A 14,492-nucleotide genomic window follows, 5' to 3' on the forward strand; every position below is an offset into this window, starting at 1 on the left:
TTTAAGTTCTTTTATTTTTAAGAGACAGAGAGAGACATAGCATGGGCAGGGGAGGGGCAGAGAGCGAGGGAAACACAGAATCTGAAGCGGACTCCAGGCTCTGGGTTGCCAGTACAGAGCCCAACTCGGGGCTCGAACCCATGATCATGACCTGAGCCGAAGTCGGATGCTTAACCGACTGAGCCACCCAGGTGCCCCAGGAGAATGTATTAAAGGGCCCTGGACTGGCTCCTGACCATACACTCCTCTCCTCTGACTCACTAGGGCGCTCACCTTCTTCCTCTTCCTCCTCTTCTTCTTCTCTTTGGCGGCCTGGGCTTGCTTGTGCTCCCAAACCAGGTTGGTCAGGTTGGCCACATACTCATCAGTCTGCTGTAAAAGGTAAGCTAAACGCCTGTCTTTCTTTTGATCAATCAGTTTTCTGTAGCCCTCTTCATCTTCAGCCTATTAAGGAAAGAAGAACACGGTCAGGGCGCCATAAAGATTGGCAGACGACTCCATCTGCCGCTCATCCGCCCCCCTCATGGTCTGAACTCTGACCGGTGGTGAGTGCGGGCAACCTAAGGATCCATGCTGTGCGAGTTATGGCGCACAATCCGGGTCTGGGGTGCGCTTGGGGGCGCCATGCCTGCGTCCCAGGACACGCAGGCTTGTAGCAGTCAGGACACCGAACCACACTACTTATGTGGTGCGAGCAAGTCCTCAAAGTCAGCTCTTTGCTCTTCTAAGGTTCTTTGTGCGCGTGCACAAACACACACACACACACACACACACACACACACAGAGATAAAATTTGAGAATCCGTCATCCAAAGTGTATCCTTAACTTTGTATTCTGGAAATTTTCAAAAACAAGTGAAAGCAGAGAGGAGAGTATAATCTCTCATATCACCAACACCAAGCAACAGGAATTAACTCACGAGGACTCCCTTTTCACGGCTACCCTTCCCTCAAGTTCTCTCCCCAGTCCCAAGCTAGAGTGTCCTGAAGCAAATTCCAGACATAAGATCTCTTCATTCAGAAATAGTTCAGTAAGTATTTCTAATGGCAAAGACTCCAATGGACTCTAAGTGTAGTAAGTATAACTTCATATTAGTAAAAGCATCACAAACACCGCAGCTGATAGGAAAAGTCAAATTCGGGGGAGTTTTGTCAGTGACAGGCACGGTGCGACGGGCCTACGTGACTAGAGGCGAGTCATTTAGCACCTGGAGTCTGATACTGCTGGGTAATAAAACAGGTACAGTAATTTCCACCTCTACCTCCCATTAAGCAACATTATGAGGTTAAATGCAATAAAAACTCTGATGTACTCTGGGCCATTTCAAGAGAAATCTCTTTTATGCATCCCAATAAAAAGGACAGCTCAAAATATTTTCCTCGTGTGACGCGCAGGATAAAAAGGGACATACCACAAAATCTTCCACTCTACGGAAAAGCTGGGGATCTTTGGTCCAGGGGCACCACTCCAGCATGTGCCCGAGTGACAGCCGTTTTATAACCCAGTCTAGCTGCTGTCTGCCCTGTGGATGAGTGTGAACCTCAAATGCTATTATAACTCTAATTGCTTTTGGTTATGGTTGATCTCACTTGAAGAAAGAGTGATAAAAACTGCAGTTTCCCTGTTATCTGTATATTCCATCATTTAATTGCAAAAATTAATGATTTGCAAATGCCTAATCATTAGTGTCAAACCAATCTGTTACTGAAGTTCTAATATAGTTTCACTCCAGTTGAATCAGACAAATTTTGACCGCTTACTGCTCAAATTACTATAAAGCAGCCTCCTTGGCTAGTTAGAAATCTCGTGGACAGTCGTCTCCTTCCCGAAAAAGCAGAGGGAGGTTGGAGGAGATCTAAGGTTTAGTAATACCTGGAAACAGGGCTCTTTAAAACATGGTGTTTAGTCTCTGGAAACCACAAAATTAGTGGGGAAAAAAATTCAAACCATAATAACACCAAGAAAGGCCTTGTCACTTGGAATTTTCCAGGTTCGTAATTATGGGCCAAGGCTAATGATTTTATCTCCATCCTATTCTCAGGCATTATGTCCCAGGTACAATTTGCAGGTCTCGTATCATTATAGATCACACACACTTTTAAAATTCCATGGTGCGCTCCGAGGTCCAATTCCAAAAATAAATGGTCAATAAAACCAAACACCCAGGTCAATGATGTAAACCAATCCCTTCTGTATTTATATATCCATTAAAAAATAATAGCATAAATGCAATGACCCGTGGGTAGCCTTTGACAATAACACAGCTATAACCAAAAACGCAACATTTCAAAATTAACTTAAAAATCACTTTTTATACTGCTAGGGAGAAATTTCTATCATTAAAAAAAAAAAAAAAAGGATAACACCAGAGGCTTCAAAAAACAGACCTTCTTCGAGTCCAAGATATAACTTCATGACACATTCATGCAAAGCAACCTGTATCATGAGTCTCAAAGACGCAAAATTTTACAAAGGACGATCTGGTTGTTAAATACAACTCCTGAAAGCTGTACGACCCGCCTTTATGTGAGAAGCTATAATCTGAACAGCAATGCTGCCCCAGGACAGGCAAGTACTCGACTCATCAGCCGTGGTCCTGGATTCGTGGTATGTGCTGTCCAGGAAAGAGAAGATGTTCCTACTCCATCCATACGAGGTTCAAAGGAGCGTGTTAACATGTTTGAGAAGCCGCTTTTACTCACTCCCTCCTATAGCATATTTACCATTCTCAATACGGGTGCCTGTGAGGACCCCCATTTCCCGGGGTCCCTGCAGGCGAGCGAGCCCCTTACCATCAGTCTTCGCATTCTCTCCTTTTCGATACGCTCCGTCTCTTTTTTCTGCTCTCTTTCCGTGTTGGCGTGCCAAGTTGCCACTGCTTTGGACAGCTTCTGGATCTTCCCGGCCACAGACCGATGGTATTCCTTAAAATCTTTTGCATGCTGCAAAATACTGTTCAGGTACTCCTACAGGATCCAAAGAGAGGAGAAAAGGATATTCAAAGTCTATTTCCCATGAGGTTTCAGCGTAGCCCAAGAAAGCACACACTCTGGCTTCATGAGAGTGGACGATTAGAATCTTCTGGGAGACAGGTGCCCTGGGATGTCTCCTGGCAGCTGAGCTATGGGCTATGGGGCTGGTGAAAAAGGCTCTCAAAGTTTGTTTGGGCGCCAGTGTGGAAGCGAAACCTCTCAGGCCTCAAAAAATACGGCCCCATGAAAATGGCAGGATCAAGGATTGGCAGAAGCATGCAAAACAGCAGTGATGAAATGTAAAGCACATCACCCTCAAATAAACCCGAGGGAGGAGGGTATTTTCAGTGAGAACCAGGTTATAAAAGTCATGCCTCTTCTGCTCTAACTTAAACGCCTTAGAACCGTGCCTTGAAATAAGATGAGGAGCCACGAAAATTGCCGCCCATAATTCAGATCTACTTTTGAAATACAGGAGGAGACACGTGTACCAATGAATATCTAACTTTTTTTTTTTCCAAATGAAACGAAGCTGGGGCATTAAATCGAGCACCAGAAAACAAACACAACTTATAGGGCTTCTAATGCAAAATCAAATCCTGCATCAAAAATATTTCCAACCCCCTAGGAAGGAACATTTTAAAATATCTGCCCCTGGGTGCCCGGATGGCTCAGTTGGTTAAGTGTCCGACTTCAGCTCAGGTCATGATTTCACGGTTTGTGAGATGTGAGCCCCACGCCGGGCTTTATGCTGGCAGCTCAGAGCCTGGAGCCTGCTTCGCATTTTGTGTTTCCCCCTCTCTCTACCCCTCCTTGGCTTGCGCTCTTTCACTCTCTCTCTCTCAAAAATAAATAAACGCTAAAAATTTTTTTTTTTAAATCTGCCCCTATGAAACCTCCAACGGGGCCCCAGAAAAGCCCAGGAGGCTGTATTTACATTCGTTATAAAAATAACTGTTTTGGGGAGCCTGGGTGGCTCGTCATTTAAGCCTCAGACTTCGGCTCTGGTCATGATCTCCCAGTTTGTAGGTTCGAGCCCCGCATCGGGCTCTGTGTTGACAGCTCAGAGCCTGGAGCCTGCTTCGGATTCTGTGTCTCCCTCTCTGTCTGCCCCTCCCCCACTCACACTCTGTGTCTCGCTCTCAAAAAATAAATAAGAAATTAAAAAAAAGAAACCAAAAACTGTTTTGCTCTCTTCATTTCTTTTCCAGGCCATTCGGGTGGCAGCTGGCCATGGGATTATGCAGAAGACACCTGCCTGGAATTCAGAAAGCAGGGTCCTCCACTGATCCCCTCACAGTGCCATGGACGGGCCACCCGCTTCCCCAGCCTGGCCTGTCTCCCATGGGGCGGCTGGAACACGGGAGTTGCAAGGGACCTTTCTGTTCTCATGGTTTGTCCCCACCGCCCTCGCCAGTACATTTCTCAGTCCTTCTGAGTCCACCTGAGGGCTCAGTCAGGCGTGTCCGTCAATGTAGGGCCACACAGTCCACCCCCCAATACCTGGTGCTTCTGTCGACGCTTCCTTTCCTGCTCAATCTTCTGCTGCTTCTCCAGTTTCTCCGTCATGCGGGCCTCCCTCAGGGTCTGGCGCTTACTCCGTTTGTATGCTTTGGAGTTGAGGGCCGTCTCCAGGGTTGTGTCTCGTCGCATGCAGGCCACCACCTCTTGTCTCAGCTGTCAAGGTCAAGGGGGGAGCGGGGAGCCGTTGGGAGAGCTTCCCCAAACAGAGGCCTGGCTCCTGGACAGCCTCCACTGCCCTGCTCCCCGTTAGTGGAGCAGAATGGGGTCCCTACAAGGTTCTCCGTTGGAGTTGGCCTTGTTTTTTGTAAGTGAAGGGACTAAATCGTGCCAAATCCACGCAGCATTTTCAAAGACGGTAAAAGTGTTCTTTCCCAGTAATTCAGATTAAAAACAAAAACAGAAACTTACAGCACTATAAAAAACACTAACCAAAACCTGTCTTGGGTGTTCAATAAATGAATTCATTCTGTTTAATTATTCTAATGGTATTAATTAGCTAATGAGCTTCTGAAATATTTTACTTCATTTTAAGTGCCATACTAACATTCTCTTTGTGTCTAAAGATGGACGTTAATGATGCTCTGCAAAAAAGAGTAGAAACGTTACTTCTTGTTCATGCACAGTAGCAGCAGGTACTCAAACAATATTAATTCAATGTTAATTTTCACATGAAAAATGGGAAATATGGGCTTTGGCTTCCTCCACTCCCAACGATGATATTCTTTCCAAGATATTTAAATTTCACACTAGATCGTGGACTTCTTTTTAGATTACCATAAACGTAGTATCTTACCCATGTTGTACATTATGTGGTAGCAGCCGGGGTGGTGGGGGTGGGGGAAGGATTGGGCATATACGTTAAAATAATAATCTAACTGAATCTCAAATCAGCATCAACTATAGTTAATTCACTGGGAAAATTTCATAGAGGGTGGACTTTTCTACACCATCAAGCAAAAAAAATCAGAGACTGGTAAGAGTCCAGCACAGAGAAGCAAATCTGAATATAATCTTATTTTGTGAAGATATATTCGGTTATTAATTATTTTCACAAAATTTTAGCAAGCACTTCATGAAGTGCGTTTCGTGAAGTCCCGTATAGGAAAGGAAGTAAATGGAATTCAGGGACTTTTATTTTCTTTCTTTTAGAATTTCAGCTGAAAGCTACTCTCACAAAGCTATGGCCAAGGAGCACCCTGTCACCACGACACCCTCCTGCGACATTATAACCCATAGGGCAAATGTACTCCCAACCGAGTTCCTATGACAGTAGCAAGTGGGGTGCCTTTGTGATTTTAGTCACATCCCGCAACAGACTGAGTCATGCAATTCAATACTTCCAAACCACTTTCATTCATTAATAATTCATTTTGCACGCCCCGAGACCTTCACCAAGTAAACCCACCTGCCTGGCAAGCATGCATCCCTTCTCCCCTTTGGCTAAACGAGGCAGGGTGCGGACCAGGAGACCTGCACCTTTTGGGTCCACAGAGCAAAACTCACCAACGTAAAGACTATCTCTACTTCATTTCACTAGTCTCCTACAGACTCGGCAGTTATAAAACAGATCACCATGCTAGCTTTTATTAATCAGTCACTACTAAGAACCACAGCAAGAACACTAGGTAACAGTCCACTGATTAGTCAATACATGGGCCTGATGTGGTCAAATGCTTCAAACTTAGGCTCCGATGAATAATCAGCAGTTAGAAAACAGTGCTATGTATTTCTACAAATGAGGGGCTATCAATTCAGCAGAGGAGAATTCGGAATGGCTAGGATTTTACATTTGTGTTTACAAAGAGACTCTGATCGACCCCCTTCTATCTTTTTCTTTGGAGTCATAAAGGCAAGCTAAACCATTTATTCTCAAGGTTTCATCCATGGTAACAAAATGCCATTACTCTGACTTTGGAAACCGTAATATAGGAGAAAAAAAAATGTCTCTGATATACAGAAGAAAAAAAGTAGAATAATAAACAATTCATCTTCATTACTTTTGGCTCTATGCTGCTGGTTGGAAATACACACTAGTTTTACTAAGTTTATATCTTTATAACAATATTGAACAGACTTCCGCTTATTTCCTTCATCTCAGATTCGCTGGGGAAAAGGTATTACCTGGCGCTGGAAATTGAGTAAGCGAAGTGCTTTCAGCTCCACAGTTGCTTTGGTTCGTAAATCTGGTGGCAGAGAGCCAGGCAGATTTTCCAGTTCTTGGATCCTATGAGCTATGCGAGCCTGGAGTCTAAAGGAGATAAGGAAATGGGGGGGAGGGGAGGGGGAAATATACATTACTACTGAGTCTTGAATGATAAACAGTAACCCTCAGGTTTAAGTTCTGGCAAAACATATCCCGGATCTTGCTGTCGGCGAATTCCTGATGCCCAGCTGGATTATCTGATGTTAAACGGAGAAGAGCGACCTCTGCATTGACGCGGACAGGTGCCGTATGTTGCTCAACACTCTGGCCTTCACAACGTCTCTCTCTCTCGAACACCCAGAAAGGAAGACTCAGGATGCATCTAGGAAGGCAGTCCAGTGCCATGACTTGCTTCAGACAGAGAGAACATGAGAGACAGGACAATGTGATTTGCTCCCAAATGCCCAGGCAGCCAGAGTGCAGAGCTGAGACAACAGAGTTTTCTTTCTGACTTCCAGTTCCGTCCTAGGCAACCAGGCCATGTGCCCTCTTTGCCAAGATGCTGATGACAACAGCCGTTGAAGCTGAGTGAACAAGAGCACTTTTAGGTGCTGAGGCCACAGAAATCAACCAACCCAAAACTTTCACGGAGGGAGCCTGCCAACCACGACCACTTCCTCTCTGAGCAGTGCTTGTCTGAGAAAAGGCAAAGTAGGCATTTTTAAAAATCAGGTTTGGGGAAGCGGGAGATGGTAAAGTAACAGTATTTAAAAACTACGTTTCTAGAAAAAGGGTTGCTAGAGATTCTCATCTCCGACATCATCAGAAATATAACTGCAGGTCATTCTTCAAAATAAAGGCAGAAGAGAAAACAAAACATACCCCACTTTCTTCATTCAGCCGGGATACTTTTACTGTGACCCCATACAAACCAGCTTCAGATTTCGCCTGGATCCTATTCTTACAAATAATTGCATGCCATTTAAAATCTATTTTTAGAACTACCTCCCTCCAAACTTGGGGCAGAAGTGTCTTGGAAAAGATTTCATGAAGAATAGTAAAAGGTAGTAAGTTAAATTAAGTTAACATTAACTGTGCTAAGGTGTATTTAAGGTAGAATTTTCTTCAATTCTTTCTCCCTCCCTCCTTTGCACGTACTCACTCTCTCTCTCTCTCTCTCTCTCTCTCACACACACACACACACACACACACTCACACACGCATACACACATGCATGCACCCCCTACAAGGTAAATGCTATAGAGGTGCCATCTTACTGATGAGAAAACTGAGGTTTGGAGACAGTAAGAAACACGCAAACTTCACAGAACTAGTGAAGGAGGGAGCCCGGACAGGAGCCTCATTTGCCTGACACCTGCAGGGACACTGCAGGTAATTAATACACACTTTCTGACTGCAGCTTTCCTGGACCTCAACTATAAAAGCTGATAATTAAAGATTCTTTTAAAAACTCGTATCATGCGGGGTGTCTGGCTGGCTCAGTCGGTGGAGCGTGTGACCCTTGATCTCAGGGTTGTGAGTTCTAGCCCTCAGCTGGGTATAGAGATTACTTAAAAAATACAATCTTTAAAAATATTAATAATAAATGACTAAATAAATACAAATCTGTATTATGGTTTTGTCGACCTTTACGATGCTCTGTGTGCGTCAACATGAAAAAGTAAAATCTCTGAGCGAGGGGCCACAAAATTATCTTACTACTTCAGTTAGCCCAAATATCAAAAACTGAGTGCTTTTAAAAACAAAACCAAACCAAAAAAATGTACAGAACCTGCAACTGTTTGCTTTGGTAGAGAAGTAAAATGTCATCTTTTTCAAAACTTTAAAAAATGACAGTACACATCGTTTTTTCATTGACTTTGCTGGAAATAATATCCTGACAGATTCCTGTTTTATTTGGTACATACGTGTTATTAATTCTGATTTACTGAATGATTTGATGGCAGAACATGCTATTATTAGCGCTGTCTGTGTTATCATGCTGTTTTTTTCAGCCCTCTGTACGAACACAAGCAAACAGGCCCTTAAACGGCTTACACATGCAGCAGAATAAACACTTGTGAGTTCAAATGACGGTAAGAAACTTCCACCATTTTTGAAATAAAAAAAGGAACACTTACAAATTTTAAATAATTAAAAAAAATAAACAAACTTCCACATTGTATTCTTTTGGCCAGACTGCCCCACCTCACCCACTGTTCTTGTGCATTCCTATTACTACTGATACTCATGGGATTTTCATCAGAGTTTCTTTCTTTTTTTTTTTAATTTTCACCGTATGGAACAAAGATCCATTTCATTTGTCCAATTCAATTTCTTAAATATTCCCATTGCCAAAAATCTCTAACTATGGCCAAAGATGGTACATCTTAACTATGACATTAAGAGAAAAACCTATTATAGTGTGATTTTTGTTCAAATATTTAATGTAAATAGGAAAAAACAAAACAAAAGAAAATTAAGCTAAAACAGCTTTACTCAAGTCGAAGGCCACAGTATAGGAGAATTAAATATCACAGGGAGGTAGATGAGAGTCAGTGATTTAGTTAGGCTACTTCCTCGGTTCTAGATTTACCACAAACTTTTGTTTGTTTGTTTGTTTGTTTCATGTGAATATCTCGGAAATTCAACCATCCCTTGGTGTTTGGGCTTACTTTCTCTGACCAAGTGGGTCAAGTGAGAAATCAGAGACATAGCTGCTTTTTCTTAATCTTCTAAAGGTCTATGGAAATAAGACGAAATAAATAATCTTAGGACAACTGGGCTGAGAGTACAGAGATTAATTCCCCCGATGGGAGTGGGAGATGTAGGGATGTGGGGAGGCAGGGATGGGGGCAGATGTAGCCTCAGAGTCTGTTGGGGAGCAGTGGGGGGCACTGCTTCCCAAAATATCTGCATCTCCCAAGGGCCTAGTAATTTGTCAAGGAATCTCAGATTCCCCAACACAAAAGAATCTTTCTTTTATGAGAGGGAGGTGGAAAGTGCAAAGTGCCATCGTGCAAAACTACAGAAGAGGAAAGGTAGGTTCCGCGGTAAAATTACATGCATTGAATTCCGCACGTGGTGGGTGGGTAGCGAGGGTACAGGAGGGGCTGCTTTAACACAGAAAATTTTATTTCTTTGTGGTGGTGGTCGTCGTTGTTAATAGAAATCTTCATTTTAAATAATGCTCCTCGCCAGACAATTTCATCTTCCCATCAATGGAATTCAGCAGGTAGTCCAATAAAGAGATTCAGGATTCTAAACTTCCCGAAACAACAACACATGTAATACTGTATAACTGCGGGAGACTCATTTGGTGTCCTCACGAGTACAGAAAATTGAAGCAGAATTAGGTCACTCAGGTTTTTCATACAGATTGAACAGTAAATCAAGAGGGGTTACTGTTCCAGCAAGAAAAAGAGTTCCATTAAAGGTAACAGATATTTGTTCAGGTCCAGAGGAGAAGTTTATGATTCCTGTAGGAGAGTTATTTGAACAGAAAATGACACTGGTACATTTTGTTCCTTCAAGGAGCTGAGTGACACTTTAAAAAGCGGGGGGGAGAGAGAGAGGGGAGAGGGTGGGGGAAAATGACTTTTCGTAACTCTGCTGATCAAACAGCCCTTGGTAATTTTTGAGAAGGAGTTTGAGGGTTGCAGTGGGGATCCGGGAAGGACAAAAAACACGCTTGCTTCCTGAAGCAAGGTGTGCTACTATTTTCATACTGAATTTGAAATTGATGCCAAAGAGGGCTGGTGTGTTTCAAAGGCGAGCTTCTCAAATAAACTCCTTTGAATGTGAAATGCATCTTCCGTGAAAACGCTTGTGGAATCCATTCGTTTACACACTAACGTGACAACCGGAGCACTTTTGCCAGAATATCGAACTCAGGATGGGAGAAGTGAAGTCAGGTATACTGACAGGGCAAGAGAAGCATGCTGGAAAGACCACCACCACCAACAACAACAACAGCAAGGACAAACTGGAACTCTCTCTCTGACGCTTAACTACAGAAAAAGGCACTGAGATTCATCAGTAAGAGAAAGATGGTCAAAAAAGAAAGGATACAATTTAGATGGGAACAAAATGTTTTCACCGCAGAGACTGCACAGATTTGAGGCAAAGTGTTCAGGCCCAGAAACTTATTTATGCTGTTGTTGAATCAAGAAGGTCAGTTTGTCAAGATTCTGCTTTTATGATGAGCAAGAGAAACAGCCAAGCGACTTAAAAGTCAAAAAGAAATTTGAGATTCTGACAACTTCCTTTCAATTTTCACAGACAAGGTAAGTGATATTACCATGGTCAAAGACATGAGTATCTGTTAAAGAAATTCTGACAGATGATGTCTTTTCTCCAACAAAGTACATAAAATTATAAAGGAGATATCTATCTATCTATTGATATCTTTTAGACCTTGCTCAAATAATTGATCAGATGGTTTTTGCTCCAATTAAGTACATAAATTATAAAACAAATATATGTATACATATATTACATGTACACATACATGTACATATACATATATATACACATACACATATACACACACACACACACACACACATATGTATATATATATACTTTAGACCTTGCTCAAATACTTGATCAGAAGGTAAAGATACACAGGACCTTTCCAGCTACTAGTGCTAAAGACCAGGAAGCCATTCTCTCAAAGAGGGGCAAAAGGAAAAGTTGCTTAGCTGTCTCTTACAAGAGCCTAAGGCACTCGATCTAACCCCTTCTGAAGGATAAAGTTAACTCCTCTCTGCAGCTGAACCATTTATCTCCAGATGGGGAAGCCAGCCATCGTTCTCTAATTAAAGAAGATACAAGATGCCCTGTGATGTTGCCAGGAGAAACCCGTGCTCTTTCTCAAGATGGCCATGGGAAAGTTCAGCCCCAAGACCCCACCTGCTTTTCAGACCCAGAGTTGCCAGAGCAATCATTCTGGAAGCCACGCATCTTTACAAAAGAGGAGACATTTCATCAAGTAATGATAATAATATCAAAAATAGCCATTCCACCACATTCTGCTTATAATTTAAAAGATCCCAACTCATGTATTTTTTTCTTATTGATACGGGACTAGAGGACCAAAGCTTTTCACACACTGGAATAGGCTACATAGTCCTACTTGGTACTGTATACTTTGGGAGGCCATCCAAGGGTGCTAAAAATGGGGCTCATGACAAGAAAGTCCTGCAAATATGGTTCCGGTAAAAATGAAGAAAACTTAGGAGTCAGTAAAATGCACATACACCTGCCTGCCTCCCCCCACCCCCCGCCCCGCACAACACAGGCTGAACAAGGAGAAAAGTCCAGATGTATTTCTAGGTAGAGAGAGTGTCTATGTTATGAATGTAGTTCACATGACGTAGTAACAATATTGGTACATTCGAGGTAAGGACAAAAAAAAGTTAGTTCTTTGGAAGTCAGAATTTTAGAGTAACTAAACAATACCCCTCGGTGCTACTTACTGCCTTTTTAAAAAAATACTTTTGACTTTTTTTTTTTTATTCAGTAGTGATGTAAAGAAAGTACCGCACATGAATAAAGCTTCTGCCCCCAGATAGGAACCTAGTGCTAATATGTGACTTTGTACCGCACAGTGATCTGTCTGTCAACACTACAATACCAACTGATGATGTATATGTAGCTCTCTAGGGATACATAAAATTTAGGAAACAGCAATACAAAAGCTCTTTGTTGAGGATTAGTAATAGCAGAGAGAGGAAAGTTTTGCTCTTCATCCAAAAAGCTACACACATTTAGGGGCAAGTTACTGTGATTTCTTTCGCAGTTAACTACCAAAGCTGGTAACTCAGTGTTTTAATCTAGTAACATGTAAGTCATGTGTTTTTCAATAAAGACTAAGGTGATGTCTTTAAAGGGAAGCTAGATGTTATTTACTGACCTTCCCTTATAATTTCTTTGAAATTAAATAATAATTGGGAAATAATCATAGCTGATATGTACTGAAAGTCTTTGTATCATTTAATCTCCCCCCCTACAAGAGGTACTATAACACCTTCTTTTAACAGATGTGGAAACTGAGTCATGGAAAAGAGATGCAACTTCACCAAGGTAACACAGCTGGTAAGTGACAGAACACTCCTGGACTCTCTTTTTGGTTAACATTAAGTATTTACATCAAGGGTCTGCTAACTCCAGCCTGTGGGCCAAATCCTTTCCACAGCCTGTTTCTGTAAATAAAGTTTTACTGGAACACAGCCAGCCCATTATTGTCTGTGGATGCTCTTAGAAGAGCTGAGAGGCCTTTGCCACAGTCCTGAAAAGGGTAAAGTTTTAACCATCCCGCCATTTGCAGAAAAGGTTTGCCCACTACTGATTCAGATAAATGTGCCAAATCAGGTGAAAATTAGGTTTCTGGAATGAAGAGTTTAAAGAAGGACCCCACATGAAGACACTTCTATCGGGCTTACCGCTAAGGCTGGGCCAAGCTGTAGACCCACAAATGCATGCATTAAAACAAAGAATATATTACAGTGAGCCACTATGTAGGCTTTAGTAGCATGAGACCAGCTCGAAGCCATCATTCAAGGATAAACTGAGAGACACCCTGCACAGATAGGCCAAGTATGACGGGTCTGCTTTCTTGCATCCACAGGCACTCCTGGCTGGACTTTGATCTTTGCCTAGGGATCTTTGATCCCTAGTGCCCGACACAGTGCCTGGCATGTCATGGTGGGTGATGACAGCTTTCCGGACTCAGTGAATGACACTCACCATCCTGAGAACCCAGAGGCCCCCCTCCTGCCACCGCTAGGGCAAACAAACCCTTGTTCCAAGGACATTCTTCCCGCAGCCTGAGTTTCAGCCTGTGCCTTGTCCCATTGGGAAGCATGCCCACCACACCAGCGGTCCACACACCCCCGGCGAGGTGGGGGGCGGGGCGGGGAACAGTGTCTTACCTGTACTCGCGCTCCTGCAGGATCTCCACGGGGTCCAGGCCCTGCGGTTTCTGGATGGGGCTGATACGGCTCTGCTTCTGCTGCAGCTGCAGGATGGGCGACGGCTGCCCCGGGGCCGGCTGTGGCACGGAGGGCCCGGGCACGGCGGCGGCGGGGGGCTGCGCGGCGGCGGGGGGCGCCGGCGAGGGCCGGCCGCTGGGCGCGGGCACCGGCAGCTTCTGCGGGGTGTTCGGGCCACTCAGCTCCGGCCCCGGGCCTGCGGGACAAGAGCGACACGGGCAGCAGCAGCTCGGGCGGACCGGCGCCCCTGCGCACCCCCGGCCTGCCCGCTGCCCCCGGGGGACCCGCCATGGGGACAAGTAAACTGTCTCAAGGGAAGGAAGGAGGGGAGGAAGGAGGAAGAGGAGGAAGGCAGGAGGGCAGGGGAGGAAAGGAAGTTAAAGGAAAGAAGAACCTGGCATCTGTCCGCATAGGGAAATGGCATTCACTAACGAACACTGGCGAAATGGTCCATAAATGACTAAAGGAATAAATTGATGAAAGGAACGGAGGCCCAGCAATTAATGTAGCTGAACAGTGCTTTTTATTTTGTTTTGTTTTTAAAGAATTACAATTACAGGTGCATTCAAGAGTTGAGAAAAGCAAGGGAGTTATGGAACAGTCAGATGCGATTTGGGTGCGGTCCTAAAAATCACATTTCGAAAATTGCGCCAAAAACGCGGCTCTAGGCAGACCCCGGTCTTGTTCTGCAGCAGCCTTGCTGTTGAAACCCTTGCCTTGCAAATAACAGCCAGCAGCCTGGCCAGTCCTCTGATGTGAGCTGAAAGGGGCACACATTTTTCCTTAATGACCTATAAAGCACATTTCAGGCTTAATCAGTGCATCTCAGGAACTTAAGTTTTTGGTTTTTTTTTTTTT

General features: G+C 43.8%; 1 protein-coding gene across 4 annotated transcripts in view; it reads right to left on the reverse strand.

Annotated features, from left to right (window-relative positions):
• SMARCA2 (SWI/SNF related, matrix associated, actin dependent regulator of chromatin, subfamily a, member 2) overlaps positions 1-14,492 on the reverse strand; it is a 179,803-nt gene that overhangs the window by 133,212 nt on the left and 32,099 nt on the right. For all 4 annotated transcript variants that reach the window (XM_049645039.1, XM_049644919.1, XM_049644933.1 and 1 more), the window contains exons 5-9: positions 13,575-13,830; positions 6,618-6,744; positions 4,476-4,649; positions 2,793-2,966; positions 274-444 (exon numbers count right to left, since the gene is read on the reverse strand). In XM_049645039.1, coding sequence (XP_049500996.1) covers positions 274-444; positions 2,793-2,966; positions 4,476-4,649; positions 6,618-6,744; positions 13,575-13,830 — 902 coding nt within the window. The remainder of the gene's footprint in view (positions 1-273; positions 445-2,792; positions 2,967-4,475; positions 4,650-6,617; positions 6,745-13,574; positions 13,831-14,492) is intronic.

Source organism: Panthera uncia, chromosome D4 (genome assembly GCF_023721935.1).
Source record: "Panthera uncia isolate 11264 chromosome D4, Puncia_PCG_1.0, whole genome shotgun sequence".
NCBI classification, from domain to species: domain Eukaryota; kingdom Metazoa; phylum Chordata; class Mammalia; order Carnivora; family Felidae; genus Panthera; species Panthera uncia.